The sequence below is a fragment of the Oncorhynchus mykiss genome, chromosome 17, assembly GCF_057628025.1.
Source record: "Oncorhynchus mykiss isolate SJ-2025 chromosome 17, ASM5762802v1, whole genome shotgun sequence".
NCBI lineage: Eukaryota > Metazoa > Chordata > Actinopteri > Salmoniformes > Salmonidae > Oncorhynchus > Oncorhynchus mykiss.
Genome location: NC_143038.1, coordinates 8,709,073 through 8,735,388, shown reverse-complemented (window position 1 = coordinate 8,735,388; position 26,316 = coordinate 8,709,073). Strand labels below are relative to the sequence as shown.

Genomic DNA, 26,316 nt, shown 5'->3' with positions numbered 1-26,316 from the left:
GAGTCCACTAGGGCTTAATATATTTATGGCAGTTTAAGTGCAATAATTGTAATACATTAATAATACATTTAAATTGTTCACTTGCTTCAATATGACCAATACACAATGTTTGCCCTATCATCTTGTTCAGATTGCCAAAATGGGCATCAATGGAATGTAAATTCAATTGATTGGACATGATTTGGAAAGGCGCACACACACACCTGTCTATATGAGATCCCACAGTTGACAGTGCATGTTAGAGCAAAAACCAAGCCATGAGCTCAAAGGAATTGTCCGTAGAGCTCCGAGACAGGATTGTATCGAGGCACAGATCTGGGGAAGGGTACCAAAACATTTCTGCAGCATAGAAGTTCAAGGAACCACCATGACTCTTCCTAGAGCTGGCCATCCAGCAAAACTGAGCAATCGGGGGAGAAGGGTCTTGGTCAGGGAGGTGACCAAGAGCCCGATGGTCACTCTGACAGAGCTTCAGAGTTCCGCTGTGGAGGAACAGCACCACTAATCAGACCTTTATGGTAGAGTGGCCAGATGGAAGCCGCCACTCAGTAAAAAAATAAAAATTTAAAAAAAGGCACAGGACAGCTCGCTTGGAGTTTGCCAAATGGCACCCAAAAACTCTCAGACCATGAGAAACAAAATGCTGCAGTCTGAATGCCAAGTGTCACGTCTGGAGGAAACCTGGCATCTAAACGAGACCTGAAAATAGCTGTACAGCATCGCTCCCAATCCAACCTGACAGAGCTTGAGAGGATCCTCAGAGAAGAATGGAAGAAACTCCCCAAATACAGGTGTGCCAAGCTTGTAGCGTCATACCCAAGAAGACTCGAGGCGGTAATCGCTGCCAATCGTTCAACAATGTACTGAGTAAAGGGTCTGAATACTTATGTAAGTGACATTTAACTTTTTTTTTAAAGAAATAGCAACAATTTCTGAAAACCTGTTTTTGATTTGTCATTATGGAGTAGGGTGTAGATCGAAGGGGTAAAACTATTTGCATTTTAGAATAAGGCTGTAACCTAACAAAATGTGGGAAAAGTCAGTTTCCAAAGGCACTGTAATGGTACTAAGGATCAGGAGAGTGCAATGTTCTGACTACAGATAAGTCTTGTGTAGAGCTAAATCTGTTTACTCTGTAATCAAGAAAAGGTTTCACAAAGCACTGGTTGGTGATTGGACATACTGCCATCCCTACGCTCCAATCTGAGTAAGCAAGTCAGGGGTCGTTCAGGGACAGGGTCATAACACTCACATGTATGTAAGTAGTCATGTGACGCACTGGTTATTAAGACAGAATAACGATAATCCCATGTGCTACAATGTGATATTGACCTACAGACAGAACACTGTAGAAACACCCTGACCAAGGAGACTATTCATGGTTTTATTTCAAGTTAACAGTGACAAGGTTAATGTTTTGTAAATACATAATGTTATTCTTACTGATGTGTACATTAACATAACTATCTTCAAAATGAAATGATTCAAGTTGTAAACTTGCATGAAACACCACGTCGTATACAAAATGCAAGGAAATGTAAAGTACAAATGTAACTTGTCATATAAAAACAGAACAGCTTGTTAACCCTGTCTCTATGTAGTTGCCCTTAACCACAGATCTACCCTAACCTTAACCATTAGGTTGATCAAATATATCTGACTCTGTATCAGTGGTTAGATCAACTTCTACCTACTCATCCAAACTGCAGTAAGTAGTTTCCTACAACACTGTTGGACCAGCGGGGGGGGGGGGGGGGGTCAGGTGTGTTCTAGATGTGTCCAGTCTGCAGCAGGGTGTACTGGGCAGTGAATCTCTCCACACTCTCCCCCTCCAGCATCTTCATGGCTCTCCAGTGGATCATCCCACAGTTTTCTGGCTGGCCGCTGGGCCCAAGCTCCTCTCGGATGTACTCCAGCCACAGATCTGGAGGGAAAAAGCCATATACAGTCCTGAGTGACCATCTCAACTTACTTTATCCCAGAAAACTACATGGAAGTAAAGGTTTATATGCATGCCATACTAAAACACCTCAATCAGCTAATCAAAGTTGCTGTTGAATCAGGTGTGTTAATGTTGGGCTGGAATAAAAGCCTGCAAACCCTGTAGTTCCAACCATGTGTGTCTTGTTCATTCTTCTACTGGCCTACTGGAAGTCTTTTAGTTGTTAGTGAAGCAACTGACATGCAATTATCCCCGTGGGACTGCAGCTGCTTTGAATGCGCTTTTCAGAATCTCACCATCATCTGTGGAGCCAAATTCCCTCAGGGCTCTCTCATAGAAGTCCCTCAGGTTGCTCATCTTGGGAGTCTCCTAAAAGAACAGTCACACCATTCCAGTTAGTACACCCGCCTTGACAACGACCATAGGAGTTGGCTATACAGGACAAACAGATCTGAGAACAAAATCCTAACAGTAGTGAATAGGTAATCCCTCGATACAACATTTTGTACATAAAGCCACAACAATATGTGGCAATATTGGAACAACAAGCTAGTTTGAGACTATGCTTTGGTTGGTTGCGACATACATTTGTTAGAGCGTGGACATGTGTTCTTGTTTCCCCATCCATTGTGACTCAACTCACTTGATTTTTCTCCATCTGGATCATTCTGGTGAAAAAGGCCTTGGAGAAGGGCCGGCTCTCATGCAAACTGGAAAATAAGAAAAGGTACAGCTTTGTTTTTCCTTCTACAAAATGCTGAACGTAAATGCGTATTAATAAGTCATCTAAACGAGGATACCTTGTTGTACAAAATAACTACTGTGAATTAGAATCATCATTGTAATGATTGCCTTCACAATGCAGAACTGGTGGGAAATGAATAATCTAATAGTACTATTCATATTCAGTACCTTGTGAAGGTCTTCCTGGCTTTCTTGTAGCCTCCGGCCCTGTAGGACCAGTCAAGGTACTTCTCCTTTATCTCCATGGAAACGGCAGGCACCACAGACAGCAGACCTCTCTGAGAGCAGAGGAGAAACGAACCGTTACAACTAATTCTCATCCAACCAGACATTGTATGTAGGGAAATATGACTGTGTTTACACACATTAGTCTTTTGACCAATCAGATCAGCGCTGAAAAAGATCTGATGTGATTGGTCAAAAGATCAGAATTGGGTTGCCTAACCCTAATTACATAAACACAGCTTATGAGGCACTACTGCTTTTGCACTATGACACAATGGAGGCTAAGAATGACATAGAACCAGAAAAAGCTTGGTCAAATCACTGTCTGGACAGAGCTTTGAATTATCACAAGTGTAAACTGTTATTGTATTAAAATGTCATAAACTAATGTAATTTGAGAGGTTGGTTCTGTACCTGAAACAGGGCCTCAGTTTCCACTGGGCTCTGTGATGTCATGCTCCACTCCACCTGCAGCTGCCACAGGGGCAAACTCAACTGGCAACAGACAAGACCAGGGTGGTTAACATCAAGTAAGATCTTATTTTACATATAGACACACATATTTTCATGGGTTGCTGGGCTGGAAAATTGTTACCGGTAAGTACACAGATTTTTTTATTTATTTAACTAGGCAAGTCAGTTAAGAACAAATTCTTATTTTTCAATGACGGCCTAGGAACAGTGCCTGTTCAGGGGCAGAACGACAGATTTGTACCTTGTCAGCTCGGGGATTTGAACTTGCAACCTTTTGATTACTAGTCCAACGCTCTAACCACTAGGCTACTCTGCCGCCCCAAACATTTTTGTAACATACTCCCTTTCTCATAAATCTTAGTCAAAATGTTTTTTTTACATTTTACTATATTATTTCGCAACTCACATTCCCGGATCAAATATGTCTTTGTGACTACATAATTAAATAACGAATTGGAGGGTGACCATACCATCAGCCCCTTCTCGTTAGCCGCCCCTTATATTGCACAACAATAACATAATATCATAACATTGATAGACTAGCTACAAGATCCATATTGCAATAAATTGCCTGAATTGATGCAATAACAATAAATAAAAGGATATGTTAATAACAATGTGCACCAGTTGTTTTAAACTACTACTACTAATTGCCCCATAAACAATCAACCATATTAGCAAACCTTTTCATTTCTCTAGTATAGGCTACTTAGCATGACGAAAAGTGATCGGTATGGTCGGTGTCGATAATTGATCGGTTTATCATCCCAGCTCTACTACATACTACCCACTGGGCACAGATGTCAGTTCAACGTCTACGAACGTGAAATCAACAAAGTCCTGGTACCTGGTATTAGTTATAGGTTTTTACAGTACCTGAAGAATTTACCTGTAAGGAAAGTCTACCCGGTATTAGTAATGGGGTTTAACAGTACCTGAAGCCATTCTGTCAGATTGTCTGTCATGTCATTTGACCACAGGAAAAGGAACTACCACGTAAATACTGCACTGGGGGGTTTGATTGAATTGAGCCCTTCCAGTCATATTGGAACTGGTTTCTAGCAGGGAATAGCAGTCATTTGATGAAGTTCAGGAAATTATCTGGGACAGAGTTGGAGCTGCCCCACTTTCACAGCAGCCCTTAGTGACCGTGTGTGTGTGTGTACCTTGGGATTCACGTGTTTCAGGGCGTCCTGGAATAGCTTGCCTGTGGCGCCACTCCCCAGATGCACCATCGTCTGCAGGGCCAGGCACCACACGTCCACAGATTGTCTGTAGCGCTGGGTGGCTGCCATGGCAACCGCAGCGGTCTGCTCCGAGTCTCCTGATGAGAGTAAGACCTGCAGCTGAACAGACCGATGGAGGGACACACGCACAGGAAACCGTTACATGTTGTGAACCTCATGTATCCTATTGGTTGCTATGCTGTATGTTTGTACGTTAGAAAGCCTATGTTTATACACTTGCTGTCCTAGATTTACTCTTGCCATAAGACATCTTCTTACCCAGTTCTTGTAGAAGTCCTCCTTCAGCAGTGAGGAGTCGTGGGCACGCTGAAGCACTGCCAGCAGCCTCTCCTGCCTCTGAGGGATGCCAACACACACACAGGCCAGATTTCAGTCTTAGAAAACCCTTCACTAAATTTCACTAATATACTAGATCATCAATCTATCAATATTCTTCCCTAAAAAAAAGTGCTCATCGGCAATTATAGTCAACGGTTTGAAATGTTAACCTTCTCCTTCAGCTCCTGGACGTTGGTTTTCCTCTTGAACCTCTCCAGGCAGAAGGACACGTAGCACGCCCACATGGCCTCTGGAACACAGCAGAGAGACCACCCATCACTAGGGTTGTTGCGGTGACCGGCAGTCATGAGTCATGACCACAGTCAAATTCCACATGAAAGTTGAGTCACGGTACTCTCCTCCTATGCTCTCTGTACATGAAAAAGGCACCGATGCGTTGGTAGTACCCAACTCGCTAACGATGTCAGAAGGCTAACGGCCTGCTACCCAGCGCTTCATTGTCCCTCTAATCACTCTGAAATGAATGCAAATGTAGGCTACATTGTTTGACCTCACTATGATCGATCAATTTGAAGAAGTTCAACAGCATATTGAAACAGTGGAAAACATGGTCGTTGTGGATCTTGTTTCAAAGCCAAACAACGAAAAGGGACAGTGCTTTCTAAGGTGATGATTCATGCAAAGCATTTAAGACGTCGCATGTAGAACACCCATATGCATAGACCTATATATGAGCCCAAGGCTGAAAAAAATGGATCGCAGTTATACAATACTGCATATTAAGCACAGCAGAAAAACATGTTATTTTTATTTTTTTAACTGATTTTAAGATGTACTTGGTACATAATTGGTGTAGGCTACAAACTATAGTAATCCCCTTTGAGTGTGGACTGCAGTATTATGCATACTGGATGGACTGGTTACCTTATGCTACCCTCTAAAACGTTCTCTCCATCAGTCTGGGAGAGAACGTATAGGCCTAGGACGGTGTTCCCCAAGCCTGGTCCTTGGGTAACCCCAACAGTACACATGGACAAACACACCATATTCAACACATTGAGGGCTTGATGATTAGCTGACAAGCTGAATCAGGTGTGCTTGTCCAGGTTTACAATACAAATGAGTCCTGGAGGACCAGGGTTGGGAAACACTGGCCCAGGCCATGTGTTGCTTCGTTGATTGTGCAGGGAGGCCTACAATTATAGTGAATTTGTATTTGATATTATTAGGATTTTGAATAACCTAATAATATGGCGTTTGATTTTTTTTTTTTTTTTAATAGGCTGACATATTACCTTTAGCTACAGAATATTTCACCACCGTGCGTTTCCATTTCCTCATTCCTTTCTCCAGCGAGCAGAGAGAGGAGCCATCGGCAGTTTCATGAAATATGTTTTGTTGTGAAAACGTGACTATTGATGTTCCTGAATAGATTTCACTTGGTAGCGGCAGGAAACAGGTTTGGAGACACCATGGCATACAGTTTGAACGGAATACGACCCGTCACACAGCGAGAGGATGCTCCTCAAACAGTGGTTGATGCGTGGAGTGAAAGTTTTCTTAAAAGCCCAGACATTTCTATATGCAATGTGTGAAAGCAGAGTTTTACTGGTTGCCACAACAAGCAGAGGATACCAGTGCTACTATAATATTCAGCTGCTAATATACTATTCTGAAATACATTTTCTTCATATCATATTTCTTTACACCTGCCTAAAATAAATGATGGATTTGTGATGGTGTATATTAGTTGGATTTTGTTCCAAAGGCGGAGGCCTGGAGATGCTAACCGGGTTTGTTAATTAACCGTCAGTTGGCATGACAGTTACCGTCTGACAAAATGTAATGACTGCCACAGCCCTACTCATCATTTACAGAGGGAAAACAATCATGGTGTTTGTAGAGATGGGCATGAGTAATCGAGTACACAAACAGACGTCAAAACATGATGTTCAACCAGATTTTTTCTTCTTCAAATACGGTAAAACTATTTCTCATTTATTTCAGAACTTCTCAATATTAAAATGTGTTATATTGGGAGTACGGGGTTAACTATCACATTACAACTTCTTTATTTAAGATTTTAAAATATAAATGGCAAATATTTGATGGCAAGTGCTTCTGATTGGCTGGGGGGGGGGGGGGGGGGGGGGTTCAGGCACAGAGTGAAATGGGCACCATCAGCATGTCGGCCAAACGCAGTAAGGGTTGAAAGTATATTGCATAGTTTGCAATGCAAATATCAAGCTCTCCTGTCATAGCACAACTATCGCCATGAGAAATCATATGCTTATCAAGCGCAAAGAAACATTCTCGGAGTGGGACAAGCAGCAGCAATCTCGCACCGCATCTACTGTCACTGAAAAGCACCGCTGAGATCCCACCAGAGCCGAGCAGTTAACACAGCTCATTACTGTTTCAATGAATGATTCTCAAATGGCCTGTTTTTTTTATTGACTGAATAGATATGGGGCAATTTCAGTTGATATTTACGTAGTCCTTTTGATTCCTAACAGAGGGCTTCTACAAGCAAGCGCCACCACTAAGGTTACTGCCTTTTTTAACATTGTGTTCCACAATATAACCAGTTGATATTACGGTTTCAACATCTTAAATGGCACTTGTTTTTTGACTGAATATATATGGGGCAATTAACAATTAGGATTTATCTGTATGATAAATTAGGCATTGTTGCGCACTGTTGGCATACAGACAAATGCCCCCAAAAAATCCAGTGCAGGCCTTGTTCTAAAAATATATATTTTTATTTGAATACTCGAGTACCAGGAAAAAAAACTCATGCGAGTACTCGAACAGTAAAAAAAAAAAAGAGTAAAATGCCCATCCCTAGTTGTTTGTGACCAATATGATTTGAAGCAGTGTCACCTGGACCCCAGATGACGGCATTAGCCCACCCAGGTTTTGGAAGCAAATGTAACTTTTCAGGTCTCAGGCAAGGTTACCCATCACGAACGTGGTCCTCGAACCTCCTCCGTTTCACTTCATCCAACACGTCACTTCTGTCGAGTTGTGTAATTATTGTATTGTGTCTATCTGTGTTGAGGTCTTTATTTGCATTATGTTATGTCTACCTGTGTTAAGTTTTGTGTTGTGTCTTACCCGTGTGCTTGTAATGTGTTGCGTTTCTGTCTAACCTGTGTTGGTGTGTGCATTTCTGTTGGTTGTGTGTACATACCAGTGTTGATGTGTGCATTTCTGTTGGTTGTGTGTACGTACCGGTGTTGATGTGCATTTCTGTTGGTTGTGTGTACGTACCGGTGTTGATGTGTGCATTTCTGTTGGTTGTGTGTACGTACCGGTGTTGATGTGCATTTCTGTTGGTTGTGTGTACGTACCGGTGTTGATGTGTGCATTTCTGTTGGTTGTGTGTACATACCGGTGTTGGTGTGTGCATTTCTGTTGGTTGTGTGTACGTACCGGTGTTGATGTGCATTTCTGTTGGTTGTGTGTACGTACCGGTGTTGATGTGTGCATTTCTGTTGGTTGTGTGTACGTACCGGTGTTGATGTGTGCATTTCTGTTGGTTGTGTGTACGTACCGGTGTTGATGTGCATTTCTGTTGGTTGTGTGTACATACCGGTGTTGATGTGTGCCTTTCTGTTTGTTGTGTGCACGTACCTGTGTTGAGGCCGTTGAGGCCCTCCTCATAGACCTGGCAGCAGCGCTCCTCTCTCCTGGCGATGTCAGAGGCCCGCCCCTTGGCTGTCTGAAGCTCCTCCCCCACCGTCGCCTCCAGCTCCCGCTTGGCCATGAAGTCCCACGTCAGTGAGTCGTCTGTGTATTTGCTCTGCAGGCTGAGGACAGGACATTCAGCATGGTCAGTGTGAGTTGTGTCATGTTGAAAAATGAATACAGAGATCAGCAACCCAAAATGTAGCCGTACTCTTGTATAATGGTGTCCTGTAGTTCTTTAGTGAAGTCAAAGATGGAGGCGATGGTCAAAAGAGACAGGATGAAATCGGCTCCTGTGGACAGCACAGAGAAAACCATTAACATCTCCAAAACACTGTCTCTACTCTCTTAATAACCAAAGTAGACATACGGGATGACTGTTAGGCAATACAAATGGCATAGAACAAATACAATGCGATGGAATACAGCTCACCTTGGATTTTCCCAGTAGCATCTCTGTACACCAACTCGGCCAGTTTGCCACTCATGATCTCAGGGGAGAACTCGTACCCTCCCTGTAGAGTGAAGAGGACAATCAGTGACCCAGTACAAAAGAAGAAACTCAAAAGGTGTGTGTGTGTACTCACCAAGTCCATCTCAGCCTGCTCCAGCTCCTTCTGTTGCTTCCTCAGTTTCTCAGCGTGCAACAGCTCCATACGGAAGTACTGTTCAGATAGAGACACAGGTATCAATCATCCTGGGGGTTTTAACAGTGGTCCTGCTACATTTAGGCTTTTGTGTGCATTCATGTTTGCTACCACAGCACTTAGATTTCCATAGCATCTCAGCTTCGAGCCAAATATGGTAATTCTTCAATTAATTGAAAATCAAATGCCACTCTGTACCTCTTGGTAGACCTTCTTGCTTTCCGGGTGGAAGCGCAGGGCACGCAGGAACAGGTGTCTGGCGCTCTCTGACAAGTTTCTGTCCTCCAGCTCGCTCTTGGCAGCCATGATCCAGAGGGCTGGAGAAAGGAGAGGCAATCAATGATTCTGCTGACTAGGCTGTCATCCACTCAAACAACTGGGGCAATGATAGGACCCTGTGTAGTGTAGATAGTGGTCCTTTGCAGCTCAGTTGGTAGAGCACGGCGCTTGTAATGCCAGAGTAGTGGGTTTGATTCCCAGGAGTACCCATATGTAAAATGTATGCACGCATAACTAAATTGCTTTGGGTAAATGCATATGCGAAATGGCTTACTATTATACACTAAGTGTACAAAACATTAGGAATACCTGCTCTTTTCATGACAGACTGGCCAGGTGAAAGTTATGATCCCTTATTGATGTCACCTGTTAAATCCACTTCAAAATCAGTGTAGATGAAGTGGAGGAGACAGGTTAAAGAAGGATTTTTAAGCCTGGAGACAATTGAGACATGGATTGTGTATTTGTGCCATTCAGAGGGTGAATGGGCAAGACAAAAGATTGAAGTGCCTTTGAACGGGGTATGGTAGTAGGTGCCAGGCGCACTGGTTTGTGTGTGTCAAGAACTGCACCACTGCTGGGGTTTTCACGCTCAACAGTTTCCTGTGTGTATCAAGAATGGTCCACCACCCAAAGGACATCCAACCAACTTGAAACAACTGTGGGAAGAATTGGAGTCCACATGGGCCAGCATCCCTGTGGAACACTTTTGACACCTTGTAGAGCCCATGCCCCGACGAATTGAGGCCGTTGTGAGGGCAAAGGGGGGGGTGCAACAATGTGTTCCTTATGTTTTGTACACTCAGTGTATATTACAAGGACATATGCCATTGACGTGGTATGTCACCATAGTATAATGATGATAAATCTACCTGGTTTCTCAGGATGAATGGCAAGCATGGAGGAGAACACCTTGCTGAGTTGAGCCTTTGTGTTCTATTTGAGGAGATAACAAAAATAACCGTTTCAGCACCAGAACACAACATTTATTCAATGTTTATCAGTAAAGAACCAAAGAGAACTTAAACTTACCCATTTCTTACAGAAAGCAATGTGAGAGAGCCACAACTGCACATCATCCTGCAAAAAGAGGAGATCTAATGTGTCTGTCCATTGACTTCTTTGGTGCCTTCTGCATAGCGCTGTTTGATATATTCAACATCCCGTAGCTAATAGCTAGGTCATATAGGGCTTGTACAGTACCTTCCATTTAGTTGTGGCCCTTCTGAAAATGCTGTTGATCCTCGAGATGATGGAATACTCTATCTCCTCTCTTTTGAACTGATAGCCGATGCGCTAAAAATGAAACATGATGAGGAACAAATATGAACTCCTGATACAGATATTAAATATTTCCATAGAACTTCAAGTGGATTTGCAGGATTTCATTGGTTGTAAACTATAGCACGATACCGAAAGTGGATATTATTATTAGTGGATTCTGTCGTTGCCATGGCGCTGTAAGGCAGCCAAACAGAGAGCTCTGTATATATATATATATTTTTTTTTTTTGATAAGTCATTGAGTGTTGATTGGATATATATATCTGGTTGTTTCTACCCACAAGTGATGGCAAGTCTGCTTGTTTAGGCTAGCTAGATAGCTAGCTGCCGACTAACGTTTGCATTTAAAAGACGCATCAGACTCAGCACCGGCTTCTATGTAAATTAAAAAGTGGAACATTGCCTGTCTGACCTCGGAAACAGACAACTAGGCTTATATTAAGCTCTTCCTTATAAGACCTGACTGCATTGTGGAAATGGTAGAGTGTTCGTAGTGAGGATGACTACTGCTCTGGATTGATGTGTGGTGAGCTTTTTTGTGCCATAGTAATAAGTGCAGAGACATCACCCAAGTGGGTGCACAAGTCCAGGCTACAGAGAGGTTGAGCTGAGGACGACATCAGGGCCACCAAGCCAACTCCATCACAGGAAAGCTACAGATAGGCTGAGGACAACATTATGGCCAGCAAGCCAAATTAAATGCATCACCATCACACCAATGGGTTGCCAGAAGCACCAGTCTGCCATGAGCTGGCACACGGCGGAACCCTCCGAAGCTGGCTTCATCAACATCACTTTCATTGTTTTGTTAATCTACCTAATTGTTATTCTCTTTATTTGTAGGCCTATACCACAATTGAACTTGTAGCTGCAAATGTGTAGCCTACAAAATTAAATGAACCAATGAAACAAATCCAATCCAAATCATGTATATAATAGTTAATATGAGATTCAAAACTTACTGATCTTCTCTTCTTTATCAGCTCTAACACATTGATTTCATACTGAAAGAAATAAAACAGATTAATAAATTGTTATTGTTTTTGATTGACCATACTCACATTTTCAAGCTATATTCACTGGTATTTGGCACTCACCTGAATGTATGCAATGAAGTCAACTTTGGTTATGATCAATCGATGCAGTTTGTATTCTAAAGCTGTCGCCCTTTTTAGCATGGATCTGTAATTGGAAAATTAATCGGATTTAATACAACTTCAAAGATTTTTGCCAACATTGCTAGTTGGCTAAGCTAGAGTGGTTTTCATCTTACTTGACTTCTTTTTTGCTGAACAGTCCCACTCTCTCCAACTGTTCCAACTCTGGGATTCGATTCTCGATCCGCTGTTGGACTATCTCAGCCATCGTCGCTTACTTGGTGCTTTAATTTTGACTGCCTTCTGTTGTAAATGTTATTAAAGTATTCCGTAAAAACAAGAATAGTGAACTAAATTAGCCCAAAAGCATTTTTCACACGTGTGGAAGTTGTGATTGCTGTACTTCCGGTTCCGTGCTTCAACTGGGTCCGTGCAAAAACATGTGAATTTACAATAAATTACCGTTTGACAAGCGAAAAACTCGGCATTGGTCTTTATTATTAGACCATGCATTATAATCAGATGTAATGGTCTGCATTTACATTCACCATAAAACTATATAACATAGACAGTACATTTCCTATTTCATCAGTTTTCTGGTTTGCATAAGTTTAGAACTGAGAATATTTGGCAACAACTGTTTCTGCAACATGTGTATTGATTTATAATTGGCACCAGAAATATGCAAACGGCTAGGCAGAAAAGTAAACAAGCTTCACGAATCGTGCCCGGTTGGTGGAAAGATTTCCCGCAAAATCGTTGAAAAGCAAGAGAAAGCGAGCGGCAATTTGCCTCTTCCACCAAACATGATGGTGTCACTTACAGTTGCGTCTGCCCAATCACAAGTCTCAAATTCCATATTCGAATTTCTATTGGATGAGAAGTATTTCTAGATGTCCAGTAAAGACTACACGATTTTAGCATAACGTGTAGCTCATCTGAAGTTTTAATGTTTTTCATATAATCAGTAACATAATCTATTATTTTTATGTAAATATGATGGATGTACTTTACTAGTCGACTTTGTGTTAATCGTTGGAGGGAATACTGGACCGAAACATTTGGGATTTCTTCTCGTTAACCCAGTATGCTAGTTTAGCTAGCAGCAGCTTGCTTCCTTGCTAATTTCATGGGTTACCTGTGTTGGTGAGTCTAGCTGGATAGCTAATCTAATGCTCACAAGGTTAGCTTCAGTGTTGTACAGTCAGATAGCAAAAAAACATTTTGTGTTTTACCCGTTTCGAATAACACTCCCACACGTTTACTAGCCATCTAGTTATAATTTAGGACATTTTGACCATTTGTTTATGTTAGCTAGTTAGCCTTGCTGGCTAACTAGCTAACAAAAATCCAGATGCTGGAATTTGAGACAAATTACGGTAGCTAGCTAATGTGTTTATCTCTATATTTCTTACAAAAATATGTATGTGTGTAGTTAGCTGTGATCTTTCATAGTCTTATGGGATGTTGAAATTGAAAAATATAATGTTAAACAAAGCCAATAGTAAAGTAGGTTAGCTAGCTTGCTAACCCAACTAACGTTAGCTGATATGATTATGTTTCCTTTGTTTTGAAAAGGACCATAATAATGTTTGTTTCATCTGCATGGATGCACTAGCTACAGCATTCAGGTGAAGTCATGAGTGGGACCAGTTGTAAAGCGAACGGCGCCGTCTACCCGGCCTCAACAACTGTAATGACCACGGTGAAGAAGCCGAAGATGGAGCAGATTCAAGCAGACCATGAGTTGTTTCTACAGGCCTTTGAAAGTGAGTTGCATGACTTTTTATTTATACCAGGAAGTAACGATTTTAAGCCAGGTGGAAATCTTTGAAAATAACCAATAGCGTATAATTTAGATTTTGTTACTGTTGTCTACTTTTCTCACAACTAATATCAATGACACGGACTAATACGAGGCCTATATCTGAAGTGGGCCTGGAACCATAACATGCATAGGATATATATCTGTGCTGCTCTGCAATACTATACAGCTCTGTGAATACATTCATACCACAATTCTATTCAATTCTTACTAAAATCATAAAAAATAAGATTATTGTATTTGCAGAGCCAACTCAAATCTACAGATTTCTCCGCACAAGGAACCTGATTGCAGTAAGCAAATATTACATCCATAATATACATAATGTACAGAAACTAAACTAACCTTCAGAAACTATTCACACCCCTTGAAATTTTCCTTATTTTGTTGTTAGTCTGAATTGGATTACATTTAGATTGTGTGTCACTGGTCTACGTAAAATAACCCAAAATGTCAAAGTGGAATTATGTTTTTAGAAATGTTAACAAAAAAATAAAAACGAAAAACTGAAATGTCTTGAGTCAATAAGTATTCAACCCCATTGTTATGGCAAGACTTTGCTTAACAGGTCAGATAATAAATTGCATGGATTAACTCTGTGTGCAACAGTGGTGTTTAATGTGATTTTTGAATGACTACCCCATGCATACAATTATCTGTAAGGTCCCTCAGTCGAGCAGTGAATTTCAAGCACATATTCAACCACAAAGACCAGGAAGGTTTTCCAATGCCTCGCAACGAACGGCACCTATTGGTAGATGAAGAAAATATCAGACATTGAATATCCCTTTGGGCATAGTGAAGTTATTAATTACACTTTGGATGGTGTATCAATACATTGTCACTACAAATATACGTCCTTTCTAACTCGGTTGCCGGAGAGTAAGGAAACCGCTCAGGGATTTCACCATGAGGCCAATGGGGACTTTAAAACAGTTACAGAGTTGAACCTCTTAGATGGAAATCAACATTTTGCCTTTACATCTATATAGACATACCCAAAAGGAACTGCTATTCATGTGTAATTACATGATACTGACATGACAAAAATGGCTATATCTGGAAAGAAGACATCTGGGAGATTGAGGAAATGATCAGAAGATAGGAGTTACATAGGTCAGAATACACAAGATCAAGCACACACAAATACAAATACTTTGAAAGTAATCTTTCATCAATAAGATAATTATTGATGCCCAGAGCTGGAAACACATCAGATGGGGATTGATAGGCCTAACAACTAGAAATGGGCAGTTGTTTTAGTAAGTGTGGTCACGGGATGTTTCCAAGTGTCCCTAAACTTCTTCAAAGTGGCATATGTCTGTAAATTAGATCATTCCAGTGCTATTACACATTTGCAATCCCTAAATGCTATTTGTTCAGTATAAAAACAATTTCTACTATATCAACCTCACTCAAACATTGTGGTGGTGTTATGTGGTATCCAGGGTACATTCAAGTGTTCTTTCAACCTCTCCAAATTGTCAGAATGTGGTAATTGCACATGGATGTGCCTAAAAGTTATTTTTCACTATAAAAACAAAGTTTCTACAACACCAACCTCTCTCAAACTTTGTGGTGGTAACGGGGGACATACAGGGGATATCCAAGTGTTTTTAAAACCTCTCAAAAGTGCCTGAATGTTTAGCCTAGGCATATCCAATGTATTGGTCCCACATACATATGAACTGTTTACAAAAACAATATAAAAGCAACAGATATACATTCAAAAATATATAAACATGTCTTATCAAACACAAAGTTGGTTACACACGTGTCCTTCACGTGTGCAAAAATAGAAATAAGCTGAACGTTTTATATCCCAGGTGTAGATGATTTAGATTTCACTTTCAGCATAGCTTGTCCGTGTCGTGATAGTCTTTGAAGCAGTCCCTCTCTGCCAGGAAACAAAAATCGAACTGGTATTTCGGGCAGAAGACCTGGCATTTCACACTTTTTCGCCCCCTGTGTTTTGTGCAATGCTTGCAGTTCTTCCTTTTGTCTTTTTGCATGTGTGTTGGATAGTGGTGCTCACCTTGAGTGGGGGGTCTTGTGATGGTTGCTTTGGGCCCCCAATTCAGCCATTTCCAACACCAGCTGCTCTCGGAAGGCCAACTGGGAGAGAGGGGGTTGACCTTTTTTGCTTTGGACATCTGCTTGTGGAGAATGAAAGCATTTACTGTAGCAATGTCCACAAAGTGGTTTTAAAAAAATCTTATACCACTTCCTGGTCTTGTGGAGGACCTGGTAGTAGCCTATCGGAGCATCAGATAGGTCGACACCCCCCATGCTGGCACTGTAGTCCTTCATAGAAATAGGAATGGGGACATTCTTCCCTTTTCACCCTCCTTAAGACATGGTTGTTATTGAATGCTTTGTGGTGAGCATGGTTACTTCTCTAGTGTCCTTCCATTTCACAAAAAGTAGCTTGTTACTCCTGTTCCAACGTATGGTCCCCCTCTCCGCTGTCATTGTCATGACGTTTACCTTGGTCTTGGGGAAACCATTTTTGTTGGGACGAATGGTGCCACAAGCCCTTATTTTCTTTTTCAAGAGGTCTATGAAAAGTGGATGTAGAACCATCAGACGGGGTGATTGGCATAGCAGTGGGGGGCGCTTGCTGGGGAGGGGTGGTTCCCAAACGTCATCGTCTAAATCGTCTGCATCCTCCATTCTGTGGTAAACAAAATAAAGGAAAAATATTGTAAGACACACAGTTGACTAAATTTACAAAAAGACATTACTGTGAAGTAAAAACAACAAGTCTTTATCTGTACAGGGATTCAAAATAGGTGTGAAGCACACACACACACAATGCAAACAGTAACACTTTGGACACAAGGGCAGAGGTGAGAACCACAAAAACAATGGTCATGAGAGTTTAGTGGCCTCTCCAAAGTTACAAGGATGAAACTTAGAACAGCAAATAGTGAACTAATATGAAACAGACAATAACAAAAATAAACATTATTACTCTCGGGCTGGTGATCAATAACAGTAGGTCACAGGGGCGGCAGGTAGCCTATTGGTTAGAGCGTTGGGCTAGTAACCGAAAGGTTGCTAGATCAAATCCCTGAGCTGACAATGTAAAAATCTGTCGTTCTGCCCCTGAACAAGGCAGTTAACCCACTGTTCCTAGACCGTCATTGTAAATAAGAATTTGTTCTTAACTGACTTGCCTTCTTAAATATCTAAAAAATGACAAAAAAACAGGCAGACAAATAAGACATCCCCATGATCTGTGGAGTCCCGGCTTTTTGGTGTGTATAGACGTGTTCCGTGTTTATTTTGTTCATGCTAACTGCAATTTAGGTAGCAGCCATCTTGGAATTAGGTCGTCGGCTCGGCCTGCCCTTATACATTTGTATGCCCATATATGGTAGGAAGCCACACCAAAGATTTTAAGGCACAGGTCAATAAGCCAAGATACTGAACTTTCTGCTTTTGCAGATAGGGGCTACCGTTCTCATACCAGACTGAATAGAATAAAACCAATCTAATAGACTTACCCAGAAAGACTCATAGTTGTAATTGCTGTGATTGTAACATGTATTGACTCAAGGGGTTGAGTACCTATCTATTCAAAATATATTAGTGTTTTATTTTCCATAAATGTGATTATTATTTTTTTTTCCCACTCTGACATTATAGTATTTTGTGTAGATTGTTGACAAAACATTACATTTATTTTAAACACATTTTGTAACACAACAAGGGGTGTGAATACTTTCTGAATGCACTGTATATATAATAATAGATATATACATGTCATTTTATTTCTCATTTTCACAATGTCTGGTGTATTAATGATTAACCTCCAAATGCTTCCATTTTAGCCTATATTCTTGCACAGGACTCTTACCTTCATGACCCACAGAAACACTCGAACAAATGCCAAAAGGTAACATATATTGTTCTCTGATTGATCTGAAAGGGATCAGATGATTTTTATATGGTAGTAAGACATTAATCAGAGATGGTATAAAGTAGAACCTCAAAGATAAGATCCTCAAACTTTCAGACTGGACGTTAACCCAAACGGTCAATATCAAACCGGGACATGTATTAAATGCAAAACCAAACTTATGGGGGCTACACACAAGCGTACACCTTGCTTACACGTGTAAATACGCTATCTATATTTTCTATAAAGGTAGATGCGGTTATCAAGATAACTTCAAAGTTACGGACGGCCATTTTATGGACCTCCATTCCCGACATCTTTGAGGCCCTACTGTACTTTTTGTTTTTATCTCATCAAAGTTAAAGCCGCTTCTAAGGTCCTAATTTGGGCTGTGCTTGAACTTGTGTGCTCAGGAAAACGTTCAAGGTGGATGACATGCTGCTCAGAGTTGAGAAGATGAAGGGAGAGCAGGAATCTCACAGGTAAGAGTTAGGGAGACGTAACATATTATGAGACGTGTTACACGTTTTAATGGTTCATGACTTATCATAACTTATAAAGCCTTGAGCCGTATAGTTTTATTTTCTTTAAATGTCTTTTATTTGAGGTGTTTTCACTTTATTTAGACAAAGTAATCGGAGGTGGAGACTGGCAAGTAGGAGAGAAACAGTGGGAAGGGTGGAGAGCCTTATATGTGACTTGTGCCTGAGAGTGTTAGCAGCTCTGCATCTTTTCTGATTGTGTATTACTGCTTTTTCTTCTAGCTTGTCCTCACACCTGCAGCTTACCTTCACTGGATTCTTCCATAAGGATGGTATACCCAATCAATACTCTCCTGTTTGCACCCTGTTCAAATGCAATGTATTTGTATGCCTTATGCCAATGTGTTGGTGTGATATTTGTACAAAAACGGAAGAGACAAAAGGGTGAAACATAAGACACAAGTTTTTTTTTCTCTCTCTCTCACTTTCTCCCTCACAGAAAAGCCATCTCAGAATTCAGAAAACGAACAGAGCTCGGTCTCTCTAGAGGTGCTACTTGTCAAAGTCTGCCATAAAAAACGAAAGGTCAAAACAATGCTTTGTTTCTCTCTCACATTGTCTCAATCACGTTAAATTGTTTATAAACCAAACTCCTAACTCAACTCCTAGCTAAATCCTAACTTTTCTCCTGTAACGTTGTTTTCCATAGGATGTCAGCTGCCCGGTGAAGCAAGTGCCTACAGGTAAAAAGCAAGTGCCTTTGAATCCTGACTGCAGCAACCAAACCAAGCCCGGCTCCCTGCCCTCCCTGCTGGTGTCCAGTAACGAGTTTGAGCCCAGCAACAGCCACATGGTCAAGTCCTACTCGCTCCTGTTCAGGGTCTTACGCACCGGGAGGAGGGACATGAACGGCCTTGTGAACGGCGAGGCCAACGAGAACATAGGCAAGTAGTTGCTCAAACACCCTCGGGGATGTTGGATGACTTACTCAAATCAAATGTCTGTTTGTTTGGAGAGAAAACAGATTAGTTGTAGGGACACTACCTCACGAAGGTAGTTGAGAGAATGCCAAGAGTGCAAAGATGTCATCAAGGCAACGGGTGGCTACTTTTTAAGAATATAAAATATATTTTGATTTGTTTAACACTTCTCTGGTTACTACATGATTCCATATGTGTTATTTCATAGTTCTGATGTCTTCACTATTATATATATATATATATAATATGGGGATCGTTTTGATGCTGTGGCATTAATTTCATGAGGCAAATATCTCGTTTTTGTTTGTTTGGTGTCTTTACATGTTCAGATGTGACAGAGGTGCCCAACAGAAAGAAGAGAAGCTCCGCCCACAGAGAAGATGGAGAGACCACAGAGACCTTTGTTGCACAGATGACCGTCTTTGACAAGAACAGGTAAACAACATACCATATATGGCAAAATGGTAGTAATTTATCCCCAGGTGGCAACTGTCATTAGCAAGTTGCTGCTGCACTTTGACCTCAAGGATATTTAGCCGCTTGCGAGTTTTTTTTCTAAAGTGCTATAAACTCTGACCCCTATTTTTGAATTAAAACCATGACCACATATATTCTATAACTGTTCACACTCATTGCTAAATGCATTACTCATTAGTTAATAAGGGACCTCTGTCATGTGCAGGAGATTGCAGCTGCTGGATGGGGAGTATGAAGTGTCCATGCAAGGGATGGAGGACTGCCCTGTCAGCAAGAAACGAGCCACATGGGAAACTATTCTGGATGGGAAGGTGAGTGTGCCAATGGCATGTGTGTGTGCCAACCTAGCAGGCTTTGGTTTCAGGCCAGCACTAAAAACACCTGATTTTAATTACAATAATCAGTCTAGATAAGTCTGAATTGAATCCGGTGTTGTTGTGCAGAGCTGAAACAACAGCTTGCCCAACCAGTAGCTCTCCAGCACCAGGGTTAGGGACGACAACTATACTATCAGTAGGACACTCCACATCGAAATGTGTGAATGATGGTACTGAGACAATGTTTCCGGGCTCTGTTCACACAGAGGCTGCCACCGTTCGAGACGTTCTCTCAGGGACCCACGCTGCAGTTCACTCTGCGCTGGACAGGTGACGCCAGCGACAAGTCCACAGCCCCCGTGGCCAAGCCCCTGGCCACACGCAACTCTGACGGCTCCAGCCCCGTGGAGAGCAGGCCCAGCACACTCAAATCTGCCCCCCTGGGTAGGAGACACAACACACTCACTAGCAACTTACTTGGCTTTTACCCAAAAGGAACAACACATTGTAACCTCCCATTAGATTCACTCACACCAATTTCAGTATACTGTTCTCTTGCCTCGACTCAAAATGTGTGTATCTAAGGCTGGGTTTACACAGGCAGCCCAATTCTGATAATTTTTTCATTCATTGGTGTCCGATCTGATGTGATTGGTCAGAAGGCCAATTAGTGGGGGGGGGGGGGGGGGGGGGAGATCAGAATTGTCAAGGCACACACGCAGCCTTGGTCACCATCTAACCAATACTAGAGCCATAAATATACTATGGCTTTAACTTCATAATAAAATTGACCAGACCGACATGCAGCTGCATCACTAGCACAATAATGTCCCGAAAAATGGTTTGTACTATCTAATAACCTCTGACTCCTTCATTTCTCCCTCCCCTCCCTGTTGTAGCTGTGAAGGCCTCTGTCAGCACAGACATACAGATGAAAAGAGAACAGATCCTGTGTGAACCCAGGCAGAAACTGCGTATATTTTACCAGGTTTGTTTATGCACCAATATGAAATGTTTCACAGCGCTTTACATAGTAAGGGGGGAAACTCGCCTCATCCATCACTAATGTGTAGCACACGCCTGGTTATGATTATCCTGATACATCTCTAAGTACAGGGGAAGAGTAGCGTAATATACTTAAATGTAAAACAAAATATTTTTTGAGCATCACTCAGAATGGTTCAGTTATTAATAAACCAGTAATGAACTTCCATCTTTTTGTCCCATGGCAGTTCCTGTACAACAACAACACACGGCAGCAGACGGAGGCTAGAGACGACCTCCACTGTCCCTGGTGCACCTTGAACTGTAGGAAGCTTTACAGCCTGCTAAAACACCTCAAACAGTCCCACAGCCGCTTCATTTTCAATTACGTGGTGAGAGACTAGGGCTGTGTGTGTGTGTGTGTGTGTGTGTGTGTGTGTGTGTGTGTGTGTGTACAGGATTCCTATGTTTGAACGTTTTCCTATTTCAGCAGGCTTATATGGAAGGACATTCAACAAGCTCAGCACTTATACAAATGGCTGATGATTAAAAGATTGTGGGGGCTGTTTTGTTCGACTTCAGTTTCGCTTTTGACATTATCGATCATAGATCACAAGAAAATAATTGTGTTATGGCTTTACACCCCCTGCTATATTGTGGATAAAGAGTTAGCTGTCTAACAGAACACAGAGATGTTCTTTAATGGAAGCCTCTCCAACATAATCTAAGTAGAATCAGGAATTCCCCGGGGCAGCTGTCTAGCCCCCTTACAGTTGTCAATCTTTACTAACGACATGCCAGCCAGAGTGTCTATGTATGCGGATGACTCAACACTATACATGTCAGTTACTACAGCGACTGAAATGACTGCAACACTTAACAAAGAGCTGCGGTTAGTTTCAGAATGGGTGGCAATGAATAAGTTAGTTCTAAATATTTCAAAAACAAATAGCATTGTATTTGAGACAAATTGTTCACTAAACCTTAAACCTCAACTAAATCTTGTAGTAAATTATCTGGAAATTGAGCAGGTTGAGGTGACAACTGCTTGGAGTAACCCTGGATTGTAAACGGTCATGGTCAAAACATATTGATACAACAGTATCTAAGTTGGGTAGAAGTCTGTCCATAATAAAACGCTGCTCTGCATTATCAGCAAGGCAGTTCCTACAGGCTCTAGTTTTGTCGCACCTGGACTACTGTTCAGTCGTGTGGTCAGGTGCCACAATGAGGGACTTAGGAAAATTGCAATTGGTTCAGGACAGGGAAGCACAGCTGACCCTTGGATGTACACAGAGAGCAAACATTAATAATGTGCATGTCAATCTCTCCTGGCTCAAAGTGGAGGAGAGATTGACTTCGTCACTGCTTGTATTTGTGAGAGGTATTGACATGTTGAAAGCACCGAGCTGTCTGTTTAAATGACTAGCATACCCCACAAGATATGCCACCAGAGGTCTCTTCACAGTCCCCAAGTCCAAAACAGACTATGGGATGCGCACAGTACTACATAGAGCCATGACTACATGGAACTCTATTCCACACCAAGTTACTTATGCGAGCAGTAGAATTTTTTTTAAATACACCTTATGGAACAGCGGGGACTGTGAAGCAACACAAACATAGGCACAGACACTTGCATATACACACACACGATAACATACACACACATACTCATGGATTTTGCATTGTAGATATGTGGTAGTGGAGTATGGGCCTGAGGGCACACACTTAGTGTGTTGTGAATTCTGTAATGAATGTATTGTAATGTTTTAAAAATGTTAACTTTTAACTTATGCTAATTTGATCTTTTGATTAACCCTATACAGGTAAAAAAAAATAAAAACTGTTAAAAAGAAAGGAGATTTTAAAGCCATCTACTACCAAGTACCTGGCATACTGTATGTTGAATATTTGAGTTGTTGAGAGTTTGAGAGATAGTTATTGTAATTGAATTGATGTCCCCCTGTGTGTCTCCAGCCTCACCCTAAAGGTGCTAGGATAGACGTGTCCATCAATGAGTGCTACGACGGCTCCTACGTGGGCAACCCCCAGGACATCCACAGCCAGCCCGGCTTCGCTTTCAGCCGCAACGGCCCCGTCAAGAGGACTGCCGTGACACACGTACTGGTGTGCAGGTAAAGAAGGCGTCTCCTGTCTCCACTTTCACCTCACTGGCTCTCTCACCCTCAGTCAACCAGTAGCACGGATTGCATGTCAGAATCAAAGCGCTGAAGTAAAAAGATTCACTTGGTTATGTTCAGCCTCCTGGGTAATCATGTGAAATGATTTTTGTATTTGCTGTGTGCTTAAAAAGTAAAACTGCCATTTTGATTGGCTGACGTATTTCATATTTCCTCACTTGGATGGTACCATCATAGCCATATAGCTAGCTGAGAATGTGTACTATTTGTCCACTAGCTTGCCTGCGGGTGTGTACCTAACCTAACCATAGCCTCTGACCCCTAGTGCATTTCTCCTGTCTTGTAGGCCCAAGCGGACAAAGCCCAGCCTGTCAGAGTTCCTGGAGTCTGAGGATGGGGAGCTGGAGCAGCAGAGGACCTACGTGAGCGGACACAACCGCCTGTACTTCCACAGTGACAGCTGCATGCCCCTCAGACCCCAGGAGATGGACGTGGACAGCGAGGACGAGAGAGACCCTGAGTGGCTGAGAGAGAAGACCGCCACGGTCAGTCCCTCCGCTCACACTGTTACTCAGACTGAGATGATGTACAGTGGAGTCAAAGATAATAAAAAAATTTAACAATGACTGCCTGATGTTTATACAGAATGGCCCATGTCCTAACTTTAGATAGATGCATATCAAATGAGTGTCCCATTGAAATCAATGTATGAAATTCGAGCATCTCAAGATAGGATTACACCCTATATGAAGCCAACAGAAATGAGTGTCGGCTTGAACTACAGCTGTGCTTTGCTTCCATATACTAAAATGTACCTTCTGGTTGTGTTGGTAGACTAATCTATGAGTGTTCCACCCACAGCAATTGGATGAGTTCACAGACGTCAACGAGGGCGAGAAGGAGGTGATGAAGCTGTGGAACCTGCACGTCATGAAGCATGGGTATGTACCTAAAAGCTGTGGGTATGTATCTCTAATCACTAGCCTCTTACGGCACTATCGTAGATAACTTAGAAATACACATACAGCCACATCACCTTGAAGAGTTTACCTCTTAACATGTGCTATAAATGGTGTTTAAGTAAGGATAAAAACAGTCATCCTTGTGTTCCTGTAATTTAGAAATCCACATAAAGCCATGACACTTTGAGAGTTTACATCTAACGTGATATAAAATAGCATAATGTATTTTTAAAAAGTTGTCCTTAATCTGACTCATTCTCTCTAGTAAAATCAGTATTCTAACCTCATTTCCTCCCGTTGTGTTCTGTTTCCTGTCCGTATCTAGCTTCATAGCCGACAACCAGATGAACCAGGCCAGCATGCAGTTCGTGGAGAAGTGCGGCGCCTACATCGCCCGCCGCAACCTCTGCCGCAACTTTCTGCTGCACCTGGTCAGCATGCACGACTTCAACCTGGTCTCCGTGGCCACCATCGACCGCGCCATGTCCCGCCTCCGCCACATCCAGGAGGAGCTGCCCGACGCCGGGGCGGACGACCAGGCTGACCGGGCCCTCATGGAGGGCGCCTGCAATGGCACCGCAATCGCCTGCAGCTCTGGCGGGGGTCGTGGGACCAAGCACGGCAAGAGGACAAAAAGCTCCGTGACTGACTAATGAACTGATGGCATTTGGTGGCAGCAGTCGATCCGACCCATTCATTTTCATTGTTATAACTGTCACCCTTGGTGCTTAGCTAGGTGGGAGGAAGATGTCAACGGAGGATTGTCTTGTATTGACTCAAGACATACAAATATAGCTACACACACACAACACAGGCATATGAAGACTCACTATAATGTGAGGTTTTACCAAGTCATTATGCACCGTAGCCAGTTTAGTGATTCTTGGTGGTTTCGGGGGTGTGAAGAAACTGGGGGAATCACTTGAAAGGTATTGTAATCATGCTTTGACTGCCTTTGTTATCACGTTGTAATCAGAAACTGTATTGAGTGGATATGCAGTAAGTCATGCATATTGGTAACATTGTCACTCCTGATGGTCTGTATCCCATAACCCTGTCTGTTTGGCTCTCATGATCCTTTTAGTTGACTATTGTTTTAGCACTTGGTAATAATTTGTATTCGTGAATTGTTTTAAACTTGAGTTGAATCACTTTTTTTTTTTTTTATTCTGCGCAACTGCATCAATTGTCAGATTCACCCCGTCTGTCTGTCTTGAATCCCCTGGATCCTTATCGGGATTTTATTTGTTTTGATTTGATGTATGTTGTTTCTCATGTTTCTGTTGATACTATCTTGAGTAATGGAGGATCAGTGGACTATTTTTCCACACGACCGGATTACTCTCTGCATCCATAGCTTGAGGATATTAAGCCAAGATGAACCACAAACTGCCAGCACATTCACCCTTTTTATGTAGACTGCCTAGCTCTTCTACAGGGGTGTGTTCACTAGGAACCAAACGGAAGCAAACGGGACAAAACGGGGCGGGGACCTACCTGCATTTGTCCAATAGGGAATTCTTGTTTTTGTTGCAAAATGTTTTGCCACAGTTTGCTACTGTATGCACTAATGAATACACCCCAGAAAACATGACTACAACCTATGGATGACATGCTGGAACCTGTATTATGGTTAACTAGGTTTGAGGGACATCTGGAACTCAAGCTGTTTTTGATGTTCATTTATCTTCATAAACGGGTGAGATAGGAAGTGTTGGACAACACTCCTTACAGACACTTTGTATACATTGTAATAATGTCAATATTTAGCTATATCCCATTGTGAACCTGATTATCACTGATTATGGACATGTAGGATTATTCTTCAAAGGCAATAATATGCTGTTTGTTCATTGGAAATGGGTCCTAGTTGATATGTGTCTATCCTACTATTAGTCTCTGTTTAAATGCCAAAGGGGGTGATTTTCAGTAAGTCTCTCAGTTCTTCGTACATTTTTGTTTGCCTCATTTCAAAACGTTAAATGACGAGCGGTGTATAAGCCTTAGCTGTGTTTTTGCGTTGTGTGAGTGCACAAATTGAACATAAGCAGTAGTTTTGGTGCCTCGTTGGACACCTTTTCCCTCAACTCCATGGACCAGTCTTTTACTTCCTTGTACCTTTATGCACGTTTTTGATCGGCTGGATATAAGGGTAGAAAACAATCAATTCACCATATTGTCAAACCACCGTTGAAGTCGTGAACTATGTAATAAACTTTGGATATGGGGATTTTATATTTAAAATAAAATACATTTGACCTTGTCAGTTTTCTTTATTCTACTGATACCAACATTAATGAAATATAGAATATTTTAATATGTTCAGAAAAT

General features: G+C 41.8%; 2 protein-coding genes across 6 annotated transcripts; one reads left to right on the top strand and one right to left on the bottom strand.

The window, feature by feature from the left end:
• Positions 1–1,370: 1,370 nt before the first annotated feature.
• Positions 1,371–12,751, bottom strand: utp6 (UTP6 small subunit processome component). The gene is made up of 19 exons (XM_021567927.3): positions 12,087–12,751; positions 11,911–11,995; positions 11,776–11,817; positions 10,734–10,826; positions 10,563–10,610; positions 10,403–10,466; positions 9,450–9,568; positions 9,192–9,269; positions 9,038–9,119; positions 8,816–8,897; positions 8,551–8,726; positions 5,121–5,200; positions 4,891–4,968; positions 4,552–4,731; positions 3,326–3,406; positions 2,855–2,964; positions 2,586–2,652; positions 2,239–2,311; positions 1,371–1,924 (listed from the first exon to the last, which is right to left on the bottom strand). The coding sequence occupies exons 1-19, from the start codon at positions 12,176–12,178 to the stop codon at positions 1,770–1,772; spliced, it is 1,785 nt and encodes a 594-aa protein (XP_021423602.3). The 5' UTR covers positions 12,179–12,751; the 3' UTR covers positions 1,371–1,769.
• On the top strand, positions 12,701–26,248 carry LOC110495120 (polycomb protein suz12-B). Of its 5 annotated transcripts, none has more exons than XM_090204684.1 (17): positions 12,701–13,056; positions 13,529–13,679; positions 13,982–14,028; positions 17,572–17,636; positions 18,053–18,121; positions 18,404–18,453; positions 18,621–18,706; positions 18,831–19,065; positions 19,431–19,536; positions 19,784–19,889; positions 20,162–20,339; positions 20,795–20,883; positions 21,128–21,271; positions 22,860–23,017; positions 23,370–23,568; positions 23,885–23,964; positions 24,311–26,248. In XM_090204684.1, exons 2-17 carry the CDS (start codon positions 13,550–13,552, stop codon positions 24,636–24,638), a joined length of 2,070 nt encoding a protein of 689 aa, XP_090060810.1. In that variant the 5' UTR covers positions 12,701–13,056; positions 13,529–13,549; the 3' UTR covers positions 24,639–26,248. The 5 variants fall into 5 exon arrangements, with proteins under 5 accessions (XP_090060810.1, XP_036805405.1, XP_090060809.1 ...); XM_036949510.2 differs by having other exon boundaries at positions 23,885–23,985; XM_090204683.1 differs by having other exon boundaries at positions 12,789–13,093; positions 23,885–23,985.
• Positions 26,249–26,316: the final 68 nt, after the last annotated feature.